Here is a 23542-nt window from a genome sequence, read left to right on the forward strand (position 1 = left end):
CCTGAGCGTCAAGGAGGGGGTGAGCGGAATCCCTCATGGAACTGTAAATAAACAAGCCAGGCCGGAGAAGGCAGGAGCAGCGGTACACGCCAAACAACCAGGAGTGGGAAAGCTTGTAAAAGTGGCAGAGGGAGGAAAACTCCACAGGAGAGGGGAGAAGGCCCACTTCCCATGTGAACTGTAAATAAACATGCCGGCCTGAGAAAGTGGGTGCAGTGTCACCTCCCCCAGTGTGTTTGGAAAGGGGAAAGCTTGTAGCAGTGGCTCAGGCACAGGAGAACTCTGAGTAAACAAAGCCTGTGGGGCCAGGTGTGCATTAAGCTCACTCCTGAGATCTGCATAAGTAAAGTCTCCAGCAACAGTAAGCTGACAGCAGCAGGCAGGCAAGCCACAGCCGCAGATAGACATTCACAGAACTGTCTCCAGACTCTTTTTTTTTCTTTTTCTCTCTGCCTACCTTTGATGAGACAACAACTGAACTAAACCTGCATGCTGAAAAACTTACTGAAACTGTATTGCATTTGAACTTGGGACACTTTGTGGGTTTTTTTTTTTTGTTTTGTGCAGTTTGTTTTATTTTGGATTTTCCAGTCTTTTTCCGCTTTGATGAGACAACCACAGAACTACTTCTGAGGCACCATCTCCAGGATTGGAGGCTGAGGGACAGACACCAAAATTATTAAGACTGAAACCTTATTGCATTTGAACTTGGAGATTTTTATTTATTTATTTTTATTTTATTTTTTCATTTTTTTCTATTTTTTATTTTCAATCCTCTCTCTGTCTCGCTAGTGCCTGTTCACCTTATGGCTGATTAGTACTATCTCTCCCTGTTTATATCTTTGAAACTTTTTTGGTTTGTTTCTTTGTTTTGTTTTTTTCTCCTTATTTGTTTTTCCCTTTTTCTTTAATTTCATTGCTTTCCATCTCCTCTCACTTTTCCATTCTAAATATCACCAGTGCTATTATTACAAACTAGAAAATAGTTAATTGCACACAATACAGGAACAATAACAACACCAAGGGTAATGACGGGAAGACAGAAAAAACAGGGAAACCAGTTTCCCCACAGCAAGAAATTAGTACAGGAACCAGAAAGAAATGAAGAAAACTGATACTCATATTCAGAATTTGCAGTGCTATTCACAATAGCCAAGTTATGGATACAGCCAAGATGCCCCACTACTGATGAATGGATCAAGAAAATGTGGTATTTATACATAATGGAATTCTACTTAGCCAAGAAGAAGAATGCAATCTTATCATTTTCAAGTAAATGGATGGAACTGGAGAACATCATTCTAAGTGAGATTAGCCAGGCTCAGAAGACCAAAATTCATATGTTCTCCCTCATATGCGGACTTTAGGTCTAGGGCAAATTCAGCAATGTGATTGGACTTGGGTCACATGATAAGGTGAGAGCACACATGGGAGGTATGGGGATAGGTAAGAAACTCAAAAAACATGATAGTATTTGAGGTTCCTCACTGCAGAGGAACTAATGCAGAACCTTTAAAGCAACAGAGGTCAGTATGAGTAGTGGATCAGGAACTAGAGAAAAGGTCAGTTAGAGATGAATCAGCTTAGAATGTAACACATTTATACATGAGAGCAATGCTAGGAATCTCCCTGTATAGCTATCCTTATCTCAACTAGCAAAAATGCTTTGTCTTTCTTATTATTGTTTATACTCTGTCTTCAACAAAATTAGAGATAAGAGTAGAACAGATTCTGCCCAAAAGCAAGAGGGGGGGGGGTTGGGGGGAGTAGGTGGGGGTAGGGGGGGTGGGGGGAGAAATGGCCCAAACCATGTATCCACATATAATTAAACAAGAAAAAAAAGGTGTTTTGGCACCTGAACCTGACTTCCTTTACAGAAACATCTCACATTTCACCTCCCATGCAACCCAAGTGTCAGACAGACCATATCATTAATAATTCATCTTTCTCAGGCCAGGGCAGACTCTTCATATACTTCTGCTTTGTTTCCCTTACTTGTAGAAAATTCTTGTGTTTGTTTTCATATCAAATTCTCATGTTGTCCCCTTTCTGACACTTTCTGTAACCATAAGTCCTTCCTAATGTATTTTACTTGAAACTTCCTTTATGAGAAAAATAACCTATTGTCCACATTTCATTTTTAAATCTTATTTGACAAAAATCTCTTTTTTTTTGTAGAAAACAGAAACTATGCAAAAGGACAAATCTGGAATGGAGTTCATAAACCCATAATTTTACAGCTCTTAAATAAATTTGTCATTGCAGTTTTGTTATCATAACTATACATCTGTCTATAGATTTATATATATAAATAAATGTTTCTGTATGGGCATCTGTATCTCCATTTGTATCAATTCCTGCTTCTATTTAGAAAATACTATCATATGATTCATATACAAAGTACTGATTATATTATATATGATCTCTAACTTAATTTTTTCTTCCCACTTAAAATTTTTGTTATTTTTATAAATTGATAAATAAAAATTGCAGCCATTCTTTTTTTCTTTATTGTTGTGCTGGATGGGGGTACATTGTAGCATTTACAAAAGTTCTTACAATATATCAAATATATCATACCTGAATTCATCCCCTCCACCACTCTCCTTTATCCCCCCACCATCCATTCCTGGAATAGTTTCAAAAGATATCATTTTTGCATTTGCATACATGTGTACACATTTTTTGCACCACATTCACACTCCTACCCTCTTTCCCTACCACCTCCTCCCTCCCACAGGTACCAACCACCCCTCTGGGCAGGACCTGTTCCACCCTACTGTTCTCTGATTTTGTAGAAGAAAAAAAAAAGGAAAAAAGAAAAAAAAACTGACCTTTTTGCTTGTTTGAGATAAAGGTAACTACACAGGGAGTTTCCTTGTGATATTTCCCTGTATATATGTATTATAATGCCAGCTGGTTTATCTCCTCTAATTTTCTTCATTCTACCTTAGTCCCTTATGTGGTTTCAGCTTGTTTAAGATTTCTATATTCATTCTTGTATGAGAGGATATCAACTATATTCAAGTTCTTAATTTCCTTCTTTTACCCTACTCCTCCCATGTATGACCTCCCCTCAGTGTGATCAGTGTTTCATAATATTGCTGCATTTGTATTAGGTCTATATTTCAAATATGAGAGAGAACATGTGGCTTTTGGTCTCCTGAGCCTGACTAACTTCATCTAAGATGATGTTCTTCAGTTCCATCCATTTACCTGTGAATGACAAAATTTTATTGTTCTTTGTGGCTGAATAAAGTTCCAATGTATATAAATACTACATTTTCTTAAAACATTCATCAGTAGTGGGGCAAGAGACAACCATTCTTTGGTATAATGCAAAATTGGTCCCAGGACTCCATGTGGATTCCAAAATCTTCAGATGCTCAAGTCCCTTAACATAAAATGGCTTAGTAATTGCATACACCATATGTACACCATCCCAGATAGTTTAAGTCATTTCTAGATTACTTATGATGACTAATACAATATAAATGCTATGTGAATAGTTCCTATATGGTGTTGGTTAGGGAACAATAACAAGAGAAAAGGGTCTGTGCATGCTCAGTACAAAAACAATTTTTTCCCAATTATTTTCCATCTCTTATTGGTTGAATCCACAGATACAAAATCCACAAATATGGAGGGAAGGCTGACTGTATGCACATTTATTGCATGCAACATGTTTAATAATATGTATACATCGTGGAATTGCTAAATTGAGGTAATTTACATTTGTATTACATCACATACTTATTTTCTTTTGTGGAGAGAACACTTAAAATCTGCTTTCAGCAATTTTCAAGGATGCAATATAGGCTGGTGGAGTGGCTCAAGTGGTAGAGTGTCTGACGAAGGGAATGAAATCAGTGTGTTACTGATACCAGTAGTGGGATTGATAGATTGTGTGATTGTTCTATTTTTCATTTTTTTCAGGAACTTCCATATTGCTTTCCAACATTAAATAGACTAACATTCCCACCAGTTTTATACATTTCCTTTTATCTATATCTGCTCCAACACTGTTACTTCTTGATAATAGCTATTCTAACACATATTAGGTGTTATCTCATTGTGATTTTAATTTGCATTTCCCTGATGATTAGTGAGGTCGAGCAGTTCTTCATATACCTTGTTGGCCATTTGTATGTCTTCTTTTGATAATGTTTATTTGGATTTCACCCACTTTCTTTTCTTTTTTGGATCAAAATGGATTTTTTTCCTTTCCTCAATCTTGTAGAAAATGAAAAAAAAATAATGAAACAAAGACTATCACCACAAGACTTTTCTTTTTGGATGATCCTGGGATTTGAACTCAGGGCTTCATGCTTTCTTGGAAGATATTCTACTGCTTGAGCCATACCTCCAGTCGTTTGTGCTCAGGTTATTTTTGAGCTAGGGTCTCACTTTTTATCCAAGCTGGCCTGGAATGTGATCTTCCTATTTATGTTTTCTGTAGTAGCTGGGATGACATGTGCACACCACCACACTCAGCTTTTTCCTTTGAGATTGGGTCTCATGAACTTTTTCCCTGGGCCGAACTGGAACCATGATTTTCCTAGTCTTAGCCTCCTGCATAGCTGCGATGACAGGTGCATGACACTGTGCCCAGGTATTTGTTGAGATGTGGTCTTTTTGCCCAGGCTGACCTCCACCTCCCAAGTATGTTTAAGTCTTTAATATATTTTGAATTGACTTTTTTGTACATGGGTGAGATAATGGTCTAATTCCATTCTTCTGTATGTGGGTATCCAGTTGTAATAATACTATTTATTGAAGTATTTATTTATTCCTATTCTGTTTTCTTGGTCCTTTTGTGAAATATCAGCTGGCCATAAATATGTGGATTTGTTTCTGGCCTCTATTCTGTTCTATTAGTTATGGATTTTTTTTGGTGGGATTACAGTTTGAACACAGGGCTTTGAGCTTGCAAAGCAGGTGCTCTACTGCTTGAGTCACACCTCTAGTTCTGTTCCATTAGTCTATGTGTCTGTTTTTATGCCAATACCATCCTATTTTGATTACTATAGTTTTGTAGTATGTTTTGAAGTCAGGTAATAAGACATTTCCAGCCTTGTTCTTTTTGTTCAAGATTGCTTTGTTTTTTCTTTTTATTGGTGTATATTAATTGTACAAATGTGTTACATTGTGATATTTCCATACATGAAGATTGCTTTGGCTATTATTTTTTTTGTATTTCTGTAAATTTTAGGATTGTTTCTTATTTTTCTGTGAAAAATGTCATTAAGATTTTGATAGAGATGTCATAGAAACTTTAGCTTGCTTTGAGTAGAATGGACATTTTAACAATATTAATTTTTCCAATTCATGAACATGGACTATCTTTCCATTTATTTTGGTGTTCTTAAATATCTCTCATCAATGACTTACAGCTTTTAGTATACATGACCTTCAACTTCTTGGTTTAACTTATCTCTGATAAGTTATTCTTTCTGTTGCTATTGTAAATGGAATTCGTTTTTTTTAAAATATCTTTTTCAGATAGTTTGCTGCTAACGCTATAGAAATGCTACCAATTTTTGTATGTTGATTTTATATCCTATAATTTTTCTGAATTTGTTTATAAGTTCTAACAATTCTTGGTGGAATCTTTAGTATTTTCTATTTATAAGATCAAGTCACCTGCAAACAAAGACTGTTTAACTTCTTCCTCTTCTATTTGTATTTCCTAATTTCTTTTTTCTATCTAATTGCTCTGGCTAGGACTTCCAGTACTGTGCTGAATAGAAATGGTGGAAGTGGACACCCCTGTATTGCTCCTGTTTTTAGAGGAAAAGCTTCTAGCATTTTACTGTTGAATATGATGCTAGCTGTGGATACAACAACCTCAATTCTGGGTATATATCCAAAGGAAACAAAATCAGTAGCTCTAAGAGATATCTCTACTCTCATGTTTACTCTAGCATTACTCACAATAGCCAAGGCATGGAAACCTAAGTGTTCATTAATGAATGAATGGATAAAAACTTGTTGTAGACATATGTAATATTATTCAACCTTAAAAAAGAAATTCTGCTATTTGTAGCAACATGAATGAATCTTTAGGGCATTATACTAAGTGAAATAAATTTTAGAAAGAAAAATATTGTATGCTCTCATCTATATGTGGAATGTAAAGGCATCAAATGAGAACATAGAACAGAATGGTAGTTGTGGGGGATTTGGATAAATGACATGTTGGTCAAAGGGTATACACTTTCAGTTATAAATAAGTTCTGGGAAGCTAATGTTTGGAGTGGTGATTATAGTAGCAACATTATATTTTATACTTGAAATATGCTAAAAGAGTAAACCTTAAATGATCTTACTATGAAACACACAAAAATGTTAACTATGTGATGTGACAGATGTATAAACTGCCTTGATTTTGGTAATCATCTCACAATTTATGTTAAATCATCATGTTTTACACTTTAACTTAAAATTTTCATTTAACAATTATACTTTGATAAAATTGGGAAAAATGCTGGTTCTTTGAAAAAAATCCATAAAGTCAGTAAATCTCTAGCAAGACTGATAAATCAAAAAGGAGAGAGGGCACAAATTACCTATATATACTGATGGGCACCTTGGTTGATTTCATAATTTGGCTATTGTGAATGAGAATAAGTCCACATAACTTTGCTGAGAAAAGTCCATTCTAGAAGAGTAAGTGGGATATAATCCAATTTGAAAGACATATAATTTCATTCTTCAGGAATGAAACAATGGATATCACTATGGGTCTTACAACCATTAGTAGCATAAGATGATACTGTCTTGAGCAAAAAGAACAAAGCTAGAGGCATGATAACACCCGATTTCAAGACATACTGCAGAGTCATAGTAACTAAAACAGCATTATACTGGTATAGAAGCAGATAGACCAAATGAGATAGAATAGAGATCCAAGAAATAAAACCATGCATCACACTGACTTTTGGCAAAGGTGCTATAAACACATATTGGAGAAAGGACAGTTTCTCCAATAAATGATGCTTAGAAACCTTGATATCTATATACATAAAATTGAAATTTGACCCCTACTATACACCCTGTACAAAAATCAACTCATTCCCATTTGGGGAATACAAATAAAAACCATAATGAACTGTTATTTCACCTCAGTTAGAAAAGCTATCATAAAAAAGCAAAAAATAAATTCTAACAAGGATACAGAGAAAAAAAGAAGTCTCATGCATTGTGGAAGGGAATGTAAACTATTAAAACCATTATGGAGAATAGTATTTAGGTTCCTCCAAAAACCAAAAATAAATCTGCCATATGATCCAGCTATCCTGCTTCTAGTTATATAGCTAAGGAAATGAAATCAGCATACTGAAGAGTTCTCCACATGCCTAATTATTATGACACTATTTACAACAGATAAGATGGAATCAATCTCTGTGCCCATGAATGGACAAAGAAAATGTGGTATATGTACATTGTGGAATATTATTAAGTCATAAAGAAGAATAAAATCCAATCACTTGCCACAAAATGGATGGCACTGGAAGATACTATGTTAAGTGTAAAAAGCCAGACACAGAGACAAGTACCACATATTTTCTTTTATAGATAAAGTTAACTTGAAGGTAGAATAGTGATTACTAGAGGCTGGGAAGCAGGGAGGTGGTGGATAAAGAGAGGTTGAATTTGATCAGTGCATGCTATATGAATGTACTGAAATTTCATACTAAACTCCATTAATATGTATAATTAATGCATGTTAATAGTAAACAAATAAACCCAAAGATGATATGAACAGTTTTTGCTAATAAAACCAACAGTTTTTTTAACAGCAAGAAACACTTCCTTAAAAAACCACTAACTATAAGCTCAAACAAGACAGAATGAATAATCTAGATAATTACATGAACATTAAATGAATTAGATTTGTACTTGATAAATTCCCAGGTCTAGATAGTTTCATTGGAGAATTTTACCAAACAGATGAAGAAAAATTAACAACGAATTTATGCAATGCCTTTTAAGAAGCATCAAAATGCACACAGAAGTGTATATGTTTTTTATTGGCATATATTAAATGATATAAAGTAAGGAGTTTTATTCAAGGAACCCTCTTACACTGTTGGTGGGAATGTAAACTAGTACAACCACTCTGGAAAAAAATTTGGAGGCTACTTAAAAAGCTAGACATTGATCTACCATTTGATCCAGCAATACCACTCTTGGGGATATACCCAAAAGACTGTGACACAGGTTACTCCAGACGCACCTGCACATCCATGTTTATTGCGGCACTATTCACAATAGCCAAGTTATGGAAACAGCCAAGATGCCCCACCACTGACGAATGGATTAAGAAAATGTGGTATCTATACACAATGGAATTTTATGCAGCCATGAAGAAGAACGAAATGTTATCATTCGCTGGTAAATGGATGGAATTGGAGAACATCATTCTGAGTGAGGTTAGCCTGGTCCAAAAGACCAAAAATCATATGTTCTCCCTCATATGTTGACATTAGATCAAGGGCAAACACAACAAGGGGATTGGACTGTGAGCACATGATAAAAGCGAGAGCACACAAGGGAGGGGTGAGGATAGGTAAGACACCTAAAAAACTAGCTAGCATTTGTTGCCCTCAACGCAGAGAAACTAAAGCAGATACCTTAAAAGCAACTGAGGCCAATAGGAAAAGGGGACCAGGAACTAGAGAAAAGGTGAGATCAAAAAGAATTAACCTAGAAGGTAACACCCACGCACAGGAAATCAATGTGAATCAATGCCCTGTATAGCTATCCTTATCCCAACCAGCAAAAACCCTTGTTCCTTTCTATTATTGCTTATACTCTCTCTACAACAAAATTAGAGATAAGGGCAAAATAGTTTCTGCTGGGTATTGAGTAGGGGGGAGAGGGAGGGGGCAGAGTGGGTGGTAAGGGAGGGGGTGGGGGCAGGGGGGACAAATGACCCAAGCCTTATATGCACAAATGAGTAATAAAAGAAAACAAAAGGAGTTTCATTATGACACTTCCATGTATGCTTATAATGTACTTTGATTATATTCATCCCTTCTATAATTCTTTCTCTTTCCTCCAGCCTTTCTCTTTCCATGATACTTCCCTAGTAGTCCTCCTTTTATTTTCATGATCTTAGGTATTTCCCCCTCCCTATCTTCCACAAAAGAGAGAAAACAAGTGATACTTGTCTCATGGAGGTATTTATCTGGTCTCAGTTCTATCTTATCTACCAAGGCTGTGAAAGTTCACCTCATGCATGACTAGAAATGTTGAGAAAGCAATTTGGTTTCCATTTCCAAAGTCACAGTAATTTTGGAAACAAGACACGAGCCGCCTGGTCCCGAGTCTGTTTGGTCTTGCCTACATAAAAGATAGGATTCAGCATAGATGGAGCCAGAATGCAGACATTGGCCAGCAGTATGTGGATATGGATTGAGTTGAGTTGTCTAAATGGCTGAATGAGGGCTGAGAAAACCCCAGGCCCGTAAAAAAGGAGGATTAACACAGACACAGGAACCACAAGTATTGAGAGCTTTGTGGAGAGCATCTTGGCCTGGGATCTGGAAGACAGCATGCAAAATAAAGATGTAGGAAATAAAAATCAGCACAACATCTAAAGCTTCTGTTGACATTAAAACAAAAACACCATACCAGATGTTTACTCAAATATCATTCCAAGAAAATTTGACCCAATGTGCTCACACCAGTGTGGGAGAATGTTATTTCTACAAAAGTCAGTCTTTTCAGAAGAAATATTATGGGGAAAATTGTACCATAACTCCTCAGAAAGAGAGTTGCTCCATTTTTCCAGTCAGGGAGTTTGTAAGAATAGTGGCGTTTCTCATTGTGTAGCAAATGGCAATGTAGTGATCAAACGCCATCGTCAGCAAGATCCCTGACTCAGAGACAAATGTGGAATTGATGAAGAAGTCTTGAGTGATGCAACGGTCCAGGGAGATCTCCACAGCATGGAACCAGAAGATGGCCAAGGCCTGAGGAACTGTGGATGTGGAGACAATAATGTCTGTTCCTGCCAGCATGCAGAGGAAGAGGTACATGGGTCCATGGAGACTACGCTTAATGAAGATAATGAAAATGAGCAGGCTGTTTCCAAACAGAGCAGTGATATAGGAAATGAAGAAGAGGATAGAAATCCACATGTGCTTGTCCTGTAAGCAGGGATGCCCTGCAAGTGGAACACTGTATGACTAATACCAATTTGGTTGATGGTAGCTATACCTGAAGCAGATGACCTGGGATATCACTTCCTGTTTTCAGAGAGAGAGAGAGAGAGAGAGAGAGAGAGAGAGAGAGAGGAGAGAGAGAGTTGAAATCTCATATTGTATTCAGAGCTATGTTTTGATGTTACCAGAGGCTTCTGGTAATTGCCTAGTTATTTTTTCAGTCATTGATTGTGCCTGGAGATATAGAGAGTCAGAAGATGGATAATGTACCATCTGCTTCTTCAATGAGAATAATATTAGAGACAGAGTTGAACTTCAGTAATGTTCTAACTAAAATAATGTGCTCAGTGAACATACTAGTATACAAAATAGCTCGATGGGAGCACAGGGAAAGAATAACTTGGTCTATTTTAGGCCATAGTTAGTGGAGGTGACTTAGGTGGAGAATGGGATGAAGTAATTTGGGATTTAAGAAAATATTGTTGTCGTACAAATATTTAATGCCATTAAAGAAGTTCACTGTAATCACACAGGTAATGAAATGGTGAAAGGATAGAAATAAAACTACATTGACTATGATTTCAAATTAAGGAGCAAGGATACTATTTTGAAGAGAGATGGTCATCCATTCTGGGTTTTTAAGTTGGAGAGTATCAGGTGCATTTGTCTGGTAGTGATTGGAGAATGGATTGGGAGGGAAAATATAAGAGGAATTTGTAGTCTTTCATACTAGAATAAAATATGGGATGACATAATATAGTTATACTGAAATATGATTAGCAAAATATCTTTTAAAATTATCTACTTTATCAGGCACATATATACAAAAATCACTTATAGTACCTCTTTATTACTGTGCCGATCTTTGGAAGTAGATATTATCATCTTTAATTTTTCAGAAATGAAAAATTGGCATAGCTGGTAAGGAATAGAGCTTGGATTTAAAGTCTCTCTAACCATAGAATACATAATTTTCTGACCTGTGAAATGAGTCAAGGTGAATGGACATGAGTGACTGAGAAATACTGAGAAAGCCATGTGGTTGGGGATAAGAGGTAGCACAGAGTTCACGAGCAAGTAGTCATATAATATGTAGCTTACTCATTTAAAAAATACTTATTCCTGTAAGACTTTCTTTTTTTTTGGTGGTACTAGGGCTTGAACTCAGGGCTTCATGCTTGCTAGGCAGGCGCTCTACCACTTGAACCATTCTGCCAGCCCTTTGCAAGACTTTCTTTATGAGTCAGATAAATTTGAAATGAAATTTGTACCTTATTTAGCTTATCATTTCATATCGTGGAAGTTGAAATTTTGATTTATAATGTACAAAAATTTTAATGCTTTCACTGAAATTAAACATTTAATAATTTAAATATACTTATACAGATTCCTTTATAGAAGGAATATATACATCCCTCTTGTTACTGTCAGCGAATGTACAATTAATGCTCACTTACTACATTTCCCGATATCTTTAGGTTATATATATATATATATATATATATATATATATATATTTTTTTTTTTTTTTTCAGTACTGGGGCTTGAACTCAGGAGGACCTACACCTTGAGACACCCACTAGCCCTTTCTGTGATGGTTTTTTTCTAGATAGGGTCTTGTGAACTATTTGTCTGGGATGGCTTTGAACAGTGATCCTCTTGATCTCTGCTTCCTGGGTAACTAGGATTATAGGTATGAGTCACTGGTGCTTGGCAGTAATATGTTTTTAATTTTAATATTCATTTTTTATTATTCATTTATTCACATGTGCATTCATTGTTTGGGTCTTTTCTCCCTCCTGCCCCCCTCCCACCCTCTACCACCTTTCCCCCTCAGTTCCAGGCAGGTCCTGTTCTGCCTTTATCACTAGTTTTGTTGAAAAAAAGAGACAAGCCTAATAAGGAAGACAGTGTTTTTGAGGTTGAGTTAAGGATAACTATCCAGCAATATTCCTAACATTGCTTTTGTGTACATGTATTATGACCCATGTTGATTCATCTCTAATTGATCTTTACCCTGGTTTCTGATCCCCTTCTCATGATAACCTCTGTTGCTTTAAGGTTTCTGTATTAGCTCCTCTGGAGTGGGGACATCAAATGCTTTCATGTTTTGGGTATTCTACCTATTTCTATATCACCCATATGTGCTCTCCCCTTGTCATGTGGTCCCAGTCCAACCACATTGCTGCATTTGTCCTAGATCTAAAGTCTGCACATGAGGGAGAACATATGATTTTTGGTCTTCTGAGCTCAGCTGACCTCGCTCAGAATGATGTTCTCCAGTTCCATCCACTTACCTGCAAATGATAAGATTTCATTCTTCTTCATGGCTGAGTAGAATTCCACAGTGTACAAGTACCACATTTTCTTGATCCATTCATCAGAAGTGGGGCATCTTGGCTGTTTCCATAACTTGGCTATTGTGCAATAAACATGGGTGTGCAGGTGCCTCTAGAGTAATCTGTATTGTATTTCTTTGGATATATCCCCAGGAGTGGGATTGCTGGATCATATGGCAGGTCTATGTTTAGATTTTTAAGAAGTCTCCAAATATTTTTCCCGAGTGGTTGCACTCCCACCAGCAATGTACAAGAGTTGCTTTTTCCCCACATCCTCACCAACACATGTTGGTGGTGGTGTTTCTGGTGATGGCTATTCTAACAGGGGTGAGGTGGAATCTTAGTGTGGTTTTGATTTGCATTTCCTTTATGGCTAGAGATGGTGAGCATTTTTTCATGTGTTTTTTTTTTGCCATTTGAATTTCTTCTTTTGAAAAAGTTCTGTTTAGTTCAGTTGCCCACTTCTTTATTAATTCATTGATTTGGGGGGAGTTAGTTTTTTGAGCTCCCTGTATATTCTGGTTATCAGTCATTTGTCTGATGTATAGCTAGCAAATATTTTCTCCTGTGTGGGTGGTCTCTTTAGAGACTATTTCTTTTGTTGTGCAGAAGCTTTTTTAATTTTATGAAGTCCCATTTGTCCATCCTTTCTCTTAGTTGCTGAGCTGCTGGGGTCTATTGAAGAAGTCCTTACCTATACCTATTAGTTCCAAAGTATTTCCTATTCTTTCTTGAACCAACTTTATTTATTTTTTTTCCTTTTTCTTTTATTATTCATATGTGCATACAAGGCTTGATTCATTTCTCCCCCCTACCCCCACCCCCTCCCTTACCCCCCCAATACTCCACCCCTCCCTCACCCCCCCAATACCCAGCAGAAACTATTTTGCCCTTATTTCTAATTTTGTTGTAGAGAGAGTATAAGCAATAATAGGAAGGAACAAGGGTTTTTGCTGGTTGAGATAAGGATAGCTATACAGGGCATTGACTCACATTGATTTCCTGTGCGTGGGTGTTACCTTCTAGGTTAATTCTTCTTGAACTAACCTTTTCTCTAGTACCTGTTCCCCTTTTCCTATTGGCCTCAGTTGCTTTTAAGGTATCTGCTTTAGTTTCTCTGCGTTGAGGGCAACAAATGCTAGCTAGTTTTTTAGGTGTCTTACCTATCCTCACCCCTCCCTTGTGTGCTCTCGCTTTTATCATGTGCTCACAGTCCAATCCCCTTGTTGTGTTTGCCCTTGATCTAATGTCCACATATGAGGGAGAACGTACAATTTTTGGTCTTTTGGGCCAGGCTAACCTCACTCAGAATGATGTTCTCCAATTCCATCCATTTACCAGCGAATGATAACATTTCGTTCTTCTTCATGGCTGCATAGAATTCCATTGTGTATAGATACCACATTTTCTTAATCCATTCGTCAGTGGTGGGGCATCTTGGCTGTTTCCATAACTTGGCTATTGTGAATAGTGCCGCAATAAACATGGATGTGCAGGTGCCTCTGGAGTAACAGTCTTCTGGGTATATCCCCAAGAGTGGTATTGCTGGATCAAATCGTAGATCGATGTCCAGCTTTTTAAGTAGCCTCCAAATTTTTTTCCAGAGTGTTTGTACTAGTCTACATTCCCACCAACAGTGTAAGAGGGTTCCTTTTTCCCCGCATCCTCGCCAACACCTGTTGTTGGTGGTGTTGCTGATGATGGCTATTCTAACAGGGGTGAGGTGGAATCTTAGCATGGTTTTAATTTGCATTTCCTTTATTGCTAGAGATGGTGAGCATTTTTTCATGTGTTTTCTGGCCATTTGAATTTCTTCTTTTGAGAAAGTTCTGTTTAGTTCACGTGCCCATTTCTTTATTGGTTCATTAGTTTTGGGAGAATTTAGTTTGTTTAAGTTCCCTGTATATTCTGGTTATCAGTCCTTTGTCTGATGTATAGTTGGCATATATTTTCTCCCACTCTGTGTGTATATAAAAATATTGTGTGTATTTTATTTCAAGCTTGTCCTAATTTTAAAAGAATATTGTTCTTACATTTTAATAATTTATATATTAATTTTCAATTATTTGTGTTTACAAATGGAATTAATATTTTCCAGTTCCCATTAAAATGGGAAGATGAATATTTGTACACTAATGCTAATAGTTTATTAATTGCAAAAAGCACATATGCCCACCTCAACCTAGGATAGTGTTGTGGAAGATGTGGCAGTGTGGGCAGGATTAGGACATCATATATTGTGACCAAAACATATGGGAGAGAGAGAGAGTGCTGTTGAAAGGATGACTATGTCTGCACTCCCTGGAGTAATAGCCATCCCTGAGGGATTCATGCAAATAGGTTAAATCTCAGTTCCTTTTCTCACATCACTCTGAATGTGTCTACATAATGGAAATTGGCAAACACTAAATCAGGATTAGTTTAGTTTTTTGATAGGCCAGATTACCAGTGCTCCAGCAAATCAGTTACAACTATGAAATGTCCCCATAGAATGGAAAGTGCTACTGTGGAAGGGACAGTGGGGAGACTTTGAGTTTGAGAACATGCTTAGTGTGGATGAGCCCTGAGTCCTTACAGACAAGGTCCTGCATTGGCCCCTGAGTACTGGATACATTGTAGGCATTTAAGAGGGCTTATTCAATGACTTTCTTGCCCTGATCCTTCATCATCCAATACTTATCCCAGAGTGGTTTGGCTAAATATTTTGATGATTTATGCACACTTCAGTGTGCCAGGTATGGGGATTAATAAAGAGAAAGACAATTCTCAGATCACAGAAAGTTCACCATCAACTGGGGGATGCTACTGAACTATATACTCCAGCTCCCCTCTACAGTCATTTGAGAATTCACCTACGAATTTTACTATCGCTCCTTTGAATGAATTGTGCCTTCTCCTCTGGCAAATTTCATTATTTTCCTTTGTCTTTTTCCCCCCAGAATGTTTATGATCTTGTGTTGGTGTGTGGTTTGCTTTGTACCTATCCTTGAGATTTTCTAAGCTCCTTGAATATGTTAAGTTTATACCTTTTAGCAACATTTTAGTCATTATCTCCTGGGACTTTATTTCTTCTTTCCTTTTTTCTGCTTTCTGTCTTCAACTGGCCAAAACTTTACTCTGTGCAGCATTTGTTCTTTGTGCACTTCTGGGATGAGCATGAGTGAGGACTGAGGAGAGTTCTAGGGCCTCCTCTCAAAGGAAGCCTTGAATCAGAAGGCAGAGAATTGCAACACAGGCATATGGGGAGATGCTTTCAAGTTCATGTGTGTAAAGTTGGTGGGAGTTCATGCAGAACTCTTTATGAGCTGCAGCTTCCTTCATGGGGGTGGTTTTTGGGGAGGAATAAAAAGGATCATTGATCGAAGTACATTACATATATGTATGAAAATGCTATAATGAAACTCATTATTTTGTGCAACTAAAATACACTAATAAAAATGAATGAATAAAAAGGAATCTTTCAGTTTACCTAGAGGCCAAAGCACCCCTGTCACAAAGGTACCTCCTGACATTTTCATGAGCTGAAAAATGGTCATTACTAGGATAAAACTGTTTCCTCCCCCCAATGTTTACAGCAAACTGAGGTGGAGGGAGCAAATCACACATTCTTATTCATTTGGCAAAACAATGCTGGATTTTGACTGTCTATTGGTAGTGTCTGACACAACAAACAAATAAACAATAAAATAGTTACAAACTGTGATAAGTACTTTGTAGGAAAGGAAGTTGCTATAGAGATAGACAATTACAATGAAGGCAAGAAATCTAATTGTTTCAGATAGAGATAGCCTATCTAAGGAAGTCATTTTTAAAATAGGACAAGGGAGGCAGCAGATGAACACACACACAGAGGTAGAGGGAAAGGGAGAGAGAGAGAGAGAGAGAGAGAGAGAGAGAGAGAGAGAGAGAGAGAGAGAGAGAGAGAGAGAGAGAGAACATTGGGGTAGTGAGGTAGTGAGTAGAGCACAAACAACATAAACAATGACCTGAAGATAGGGAAGGATTTTGCATCAGATTTGGACAACATATAATTATGACTTCAGAAGGGTTTCAGTAGTGAATTATCTATATAATGGTTATCTATAAAATGTAAGATTTTCACTTAATTTCGTATGTCATTTTAAATTACCTCATGTTTTCTTTTTATAATGATTACTTGTTATTTTTAAAACCAAACATCTAAAATCATAATTATAAACAGAGAAGGAAACGAATACAAAGAAAAGTGGAATACAGATTTATCAACTTCACTGAGGGTATGTTTCACATTGAACATTAAATGGATTGTTGCAGTTTTAGTCAGTGAAAGGAAAATGTGTTTTTCATAGCAATTATAGTTCAGGTGTGCTGCCAAAAGCCCTGAATGTCATACATATTCCTTTAAAGATTTCAAAATGAAAATTGTATTATTGGACTTTAATTTTTATCTTAATTATGAAGAATTGTAAGGGCTGAGAGTGTATCCTAGTGGTAGAGTTCTTGTTTAGCATGTGCAAAGTCCATGGTTTGTTCCCTGGAATCATTCAAATGCGTGCACGCACACACACACACACACACACACACACACACAGAAAACACTGTGCACATTGATTTAAAAAAATGGACTATTGATTAAAGTGGGCATAATACTTCTTGAAAGAGGCCCAGGGAACTCTCAGGAGGGAATATAAGGCTAGGTATGAAAGCACATATTTGCACACATAAAATTTGAAGATGGAGATCAGATATCTGCTAGAGGACCAGGTATCAAGAGAAAAACAGAGTAGAAAGTAGGCATAATGACCTGGCTCATATGGGGCCAAGGAATCTGAATCCAATGGCCCTGGGGTGCTGGAATAAAGTGACCTCCTGAGAACCCTTGAAGATAAATACTTCTGTGGTCTAATTTCACTTTCTAAGCTTCCTGAAGTCACTGATTCTATTTTTGCTTCAGAAGACTGGATCTGAGGCTGAAAACTGATACTGTCATCTATGAGGTGAGATTCTAGGATGGGGCAATTAGAGCTAGAAACTGGATTCGCTACCCTGTTGCCTTTTCTGCTTTAAGTCCACACTGATAAAGTTCAATCCCTCAAGGAATTCAAGTTTATCAAGTTTCTAGTTTAGAGATACTTGGTAAATAAAAAGGTAGCTTCCAATTAATGAGAAGTGTTCTCAATTATCATTTAAAAATTATGACTTAAGGGAGATGGATTGTGTAAATAAAGCACTGCTGCTGTCCTTGGCAGATTGTAAGGAGTTCCCAGTGAGAGGGAAAGAAAAAGTGTCCAGTAACACAAAGCAGGGGATGTCTGAGACAGAATCAGGAAAAGTTTTGTTAGGAGGTAGGACAAAGTCTTTTCTGATATGTTGAAACTGAGCAGTAGTTGTTTTAGGTGACTTCCTGCAAATGTCATTCCTCAAATGTCCAACTGTCTTCTATGGTTCCAACCAAAACAAATCCCTATGGCTGTTGCCTTTTTCAAAACCTCCATCAGTTTCTGATGGTGCTTGATCTCTGACTCTGTCCTTGCCTTTATCCGTTCTTTTGTAGTCAAGTCTAGGAGGGAACATGCTGTACCCTCACTCTTTTTTATGTTACTTTCTATTTCCTCTAGGAATACAGCATTCATTGGAAAGTATATTTTCTTACAGCATCTATGCAGCCATGCAATGTGCAGAAGGAAATTGTCCAACACAGGAAAAATCTCCATTAGACCTCCTTTGCCTGTTCCAATGTGAATTGTCCCAGGACATTCCTGTGTAGACAGAGGAGTCATAATGGAGTTAGTGAAAGAGCATTTTACATATTACCAGCCTGTCTCGGTGTAAGGCACTTTCTTAGAGACCAAGCATGTGGTTGTGAGGAGAGGCAGAGAGAGAGGGAGAGTTCGGAAAGAGATCCTCATAGTCCCAGTTCTGTGGCTTCTCAGGCTGTTCATTTTGGCTTGACCTGACTTCTGGCATGGTGAGAAAGACCCAGGTAGACAAGGTCCTTCTGGCAGAGGTGTTGGGGAGGGCAAAGGGTGAAATAGTAAGTAGTGTCAAGTAGGGTCGAGGGCTGTGGAGGTGGGGAAGAGGGAACAGGGAGCAGGGAGGAGAGAGACAAGGAGGATCCAGGCACAGGGCATTGGGGTGATATTACCTGTTGAGTCCACTAGGCCCTGGAGCCTTGGCTGGGGCTCCTACTGTAATTTTTTGATTTTTATATTTTTGTAATCATTTTTATATATCATCCACTAATGTTTTGGAAGTTACCCTAGCCATCTTATCTCATACACATTCAGAGACAGGAACTTTCCTTTTCCTGATTTTATCAATACAGTTATATCAAGATTTTTAAGATGTATATTTATGTTTACACTAGTATGATTTTTGTCAATCTAGAAGCTATTAGTTAAGCAATCTGCTCAGCCAATAGTCATCAGTCTGTTTTCAGAATTTTGTTGCCATCTCTTCTCTGCTATTATCTTCTGCTTTCTATTTTATTATGGTTTTGTTCTTTTACTGACATTTTAACAGAGTGTTATGGAGGAAATGTTGGTAAACACAGGCATTTAATTTGGTATCTTTAACTAGAAAACTCCAGGAAAACACTTACTGTAATCTGTGTTTTTGTCTGTTTTAGGTGAAGATCAAGATCAGGAATGGCTGGCTTCAACCACACTAATGTTAACCATGTAATCTTCTATCTACTGGGCATTCCAGGCAGAGAAGATCTTCATATGTGGGTTTCCATTCCCCTCTTCATCTCTTATGTCTTTGCCCTCCTTGGAAATGGTCTGCTTATCTTCATCATCCTGACAAAGAGCAGCCTTCATGAACCAATGTATCTTTTTCTCTGTATGTTGGCTGGAGTTGACATTTTATTTCCTACCACCACAGGACCCAAGGCATTGGCCATTTTTTGGTGTAATAATATGGAAATTTCCCTTAATGGCTGCATTGCCCAGCTTTACTTCCAGCATACTTTCTTTATTTCTGAGTCAGGCATCTTGCTGGTTATGGCATTTGACCGCTACATTGCAATATGTTATCCATTGAGATATACCATGATACTCACCTGCTCCCTGATTGGAAAAATTGGTGTGGCTATTTTCTTGAGAGCACATTGTACAATTTTCCCCATGATATTTCTGCTAAAAAGGTTGAATTTTTGCAGAAATAACATCCTTCCTCATACATTCTGTGAACACATTGGCTTGGCCAAGTATGCTTGTGATGACATCCGAATAAATATCTGGTATGGTTTTTTTGTCTTAATATCAACAGTAATCCTAGATGCTGTCCTTATTTTTATTTCCTATATTCTGATTCTCCATGCTGTCTTCCATATCCCTTCCCAAGATGCTCGTCAAAAAGCTCTCAGTACCTGTGGCTCCCACTTCTGTGTCATCCTCCTCTTGTACGTGCCTGGCATCTTTTCAGTTCTCACTCAGCGCTTTGGGAGACAGATTCCACCTCATGCCCATATCCTGCTGGCCAATGTCTGCATGCTTGCTCCACCTATGCTGAATCCCATCATTTATGGGGTCAAGACAAAACAGATACGAGATCAAGTGGTTTATATTTTGCTTTTAAAGCAGAAATGACTGTAAGGTTGGGAATGACAGATTTCTTAGATATTTTAGCTCTGTATGAGATATTTTGGTAGAAATAACTGAAAGAAGAAGAACTGAGTCAAAACCAGGTGATATTTGTTTTCCTGAGATTGAATTATTCCCTTAACACGATAATCTCAATTCCATTCATTTTTTGCAAATGACATAATTTCATTCATTCTTCTTCATGTAGCACATTTTCTTTACCCATTCATCAGTTTTGTGCATCTAAGCTGATTCCATATTTTAGCTATTATGAATAGTGTTGCAATAAAGATGGATGTGCAGGTATCTGTATTGTATGTTGATTTACACTCCTTCCAATATATGCCTAGAAGTGATACAGCAGGATCAAATGGTTGTTCCATGATTAATTTTTTTGTGGTACTTTCACACCAATTTCTACAGTTGCTGCACTAATTTACATTCCCACTACCAGTGAGTAAGTCTTCCTTTGTCTGGCCATATCCCACCACATTGTTGTTTCTTTTCTTGGTAATAGCCATTCTGTCTGGGGTGAGATGGAATCTCAGTGTAGTTTTGATTTGCACTTCTTTAAATGGCTAAGGATGTTGAATATTTTTTCATATATTTATTAGCCATTTTTACTTCTTTTGAGAACTGTGTGTTCAATTTATTTGCTCATTCATTAATTAGATTTTTATTGTTTTGGTGTTTTTTTTAGGCTTTTAAGTATTTTCAGTGTTAAGCCTCTGATGAATAGCCAGCAAATATTTTTCTCTCATTCTGTCTCTTGATTCTAGAAATTATTTCCTTTGCTGTGCAAAAGCCTTTTAGTTCGATATAATTTCAGTTGTCAATTCTTGCTCTTATTTCCTGATCAACTAGAGTTCTGTTCAGAAAGCCTCAGTTGCTTTAAGGTATCTGCTTTAGTTTCTCTGCATTAAGGGCAACAAATGCTAGCTAGTTTTTTAGGTGTCTTACCTATCCTCACCCCTCCCTTGTGTGCTCTCGCTTTTATCATGTGCTCACAGTCCAATCCCCTTGTTGTGTTTGCCCTTGATCTAATGTCCACATATGAGGGAGAACGTACAATTTTTGGTCTTTTGGGCCAGGCTAACCTCACTCAGAATGATGTTCTCCAATTCCATCCATTTACCAGCGAATGATAACATTTCGTTCTTCTTCATGGCTGCATAGAATTCCATTGTGTATAGATACCACATTTTCTTAATCCATTCGTCAGTGGTGGGGCATCTTGGCTGTTTCCATAACTTGGCTATTGTGAATAGTGCCGCAATAAACATGGATGTGCAGGTGCCTCTGGAGTAACAGTCTTCTGGGTATATCCCCAAGAGTGGTATTGCTGGATCGTATGGTAGATCGATGTCCAGCTTTTTAAGTAGCCTCCAAATTTTTTTCCAGAGTGTTTGTACTAGTCTACATTCCCACCAACAGTGTAAGAGGGTTCCTTTTTCCCCGCATCCTTGCCAACACCTGTTGTTGGTGGTGTTGCTGATGATGGCTATTCTAACAGGGGTGAGGTAGAATCTTAGCATGGTTTTAATTTGCATTTCCTTTATTGCTAGAGATGGTGAGCATTTTTTCATGTGTTTTCTGGCCATTTGAATTTCTTCTTTTGAGAAAGTTCTGTTTAGTTCATGTGCCCATTTCTTTATTGGTTCATTAGTTTTGGGAGAATTTAGTTTTTTAAGTTCCCTGTATATTCTGGTTATCAGTCCTTTGTCTGATGTATAGTTGGCAAATATTTTCTCCCACTCTGTGGGTGTTCTCTTCAGTATAGAGACCATTTCTTTTGATGAACAGAAGCTTTTTAGTTTTATGAGGTCCCATTTATCTATGCTATCTCTTAGTTGCTGTGCTGCTGGGGTTTCATTGAGAAAGTTCTTACCTATACCTACTAACTCCAGAGTATTTCCTACTCTTTCTTGTATCAACTTAAGAGTTTGGGGTCTGATATTAAGATCCTTGATCCATTTTGAGTTAATCTTGGTATAGGGTGATATACATGGATCTAGTTTCAATTTTTTGCAGACTGCTAACCAGTTTTCCCAGCAAAAACTACATATTTTTGTTTGTTGATATTTTATCCTGCTGCTTTGCTGAAAGTGCTTATCATATATAAGTATTTTGGTGTACTCTTTAGGGTCTATTAAGTATAGGATCACATCCTCTGCTCTAGGAATAATGTTTTAAAGACTATCATTCTTTTCTTTTGTGGGTTTTACTATTTTAATAATAGAATATTGCCTTCAGTATAAAATCTGATTATCAGTCACTTAAATTTTCTTTTAGTTTCTTTCTTTTTTTTTTTTTTGTGGTACTGGAGTTTGAACTTGTACTTGCTGGCAGGCACTCAATTACCTGAGCCATGTGCCTAGCCCTTTTCCTAGATTTTTATGGTATAGTTTTTATATCTTTTGTTTTGAGAGTATATGTTGGTAATAAATGAGCCTAACCAAAAGTCAGAAACATTAAAATGACCAGTGATCAAAATCTGAGGTATAATTGTTAAGCTGAGTACATTTCCAATTGTCTAGGCCTTTTATATGGTCTCATCTTTTGGCACATGTGATATAGATTATTTTCTCTAACATTATATAATATGGCATATGTCATGCAATAGAAATGGCGCACACTTCCTATCTTTATCTTTATTTATTTTTTTTTTCATTTTTCTTTTATTATTCATATGTGCATACAAGGCTTGGTTTATTTCTCCCCCCTGCCCCCACCCCCTCCCTTACCACCCACTCCACCCCTCCCGCTCCCCCCCTCAATACCCAGCAGAAACTATTTTGCCCTTATCTCTAATTTTGTTGTAGAGAGAGTATAAGCAATAATAGGAAGGAACAAGGGGTTTTGCTGGTTGAGATAAGGATAGCTATACAGGGCATTGACTCACATTGATTTCCTGTGCGTGGGTGTTACCTTCTAGGTTAATTCTTTTTAATCTAACCTTTTCTCTAGTTCCTGGTCCCCTTTTCCTATTGGCCTCAGTTGCTTTAAGGTATCTGCTTTAGTTTCTCTGCATTAAGGGCAACAAATGCTAGCTAGTTTTTTAGGTGTCTTACCTATCCTCACCCCTCCCTTGTGTGCTCTCGCTTTTATCATGTGCTCATAGTCCAATCCCCTTGTTGTGTTTGCCCTTGATCTAATGTCCACATATGAGGGAGAACATACGATTTTTGGTCTTTTGAGCCAGGCTAACCTCACTCAGAATGATGTTCTCCAATTCCATCCATTTACCAGCGAATGATAACATTTCGTTCTTCTTCATGGCTGCATAAAATTCCATTGTGTATAGATACCACATTTTCTTAATCCATTCGTCAGTGGTGGGGCATCTTGGCTGTTTCCATAACTTGGCTATTGTGAATAGTGCCGCAATAAACATGGATGTGCAGGTGCCTCTGGAGTAACAGTCTTTTGGGTATATCCCCAAGAGTGGTATTGCTGGATCAAATGG

General features: G+C 37.4%; 1 protein-coding gene and 1 pseudogene across 9 annotated transcripts in view; one reads left to right on the forward strand and one right to left on the reverse strand.

Moving 5' to 3' along the window:
* LOC141425840 (olfactory receptor 52B4-like) overlaps nucleotides 1-20374 on the forward strand; it is a 67088-nt gene extending 46714 nt beyond the window's left edge. For 8 of the 9 annotated variants that reach the window (XM_074084438.1, XM_074084449.1, XM_074084458.1 and 5 more), the window contains one exon: nucleotides 19119-20374. In XM_074084438.1, coding sequence (XP_073940539.1) covers nucleotides 19138-20082 — 945 coding nt within the window. In that variant the 5' untranslated portion in view covers nucleotides 19119-19137 and the 3' untranslated portion in view covers nucleotides 20083-20374. Of the gene's footprint in view, nucleotides 1-2178; nucleotides 2340-19118 lie in introns of those variants that run through there. The other variant, XM_074084461.1, reaches the window with a different exon arrangement.
* On the reverse strand, nucleotides 9290-10397 carry LOC141415665 (olfactory receptor 52B4-like; annotated as a pseudogene).
* Nucleotides 20375-23542: the final 3168 nt, after the last annotated feature.

The sequence above is a fragment of the Castor canadensis genome, chromosome 1 (assembly GCF_047511655.1).
Source record: "Castor canadensis chromosome 1, mCasCan1.hap1v2, whole genome shotgun sequence".
In the NCBI taxonomy this organism is placed as follows: Eukaryota; Metazoa; Chordata; class Mammalia; order Rodentia; family Castoridae; genus Castor; species Castor canadensis.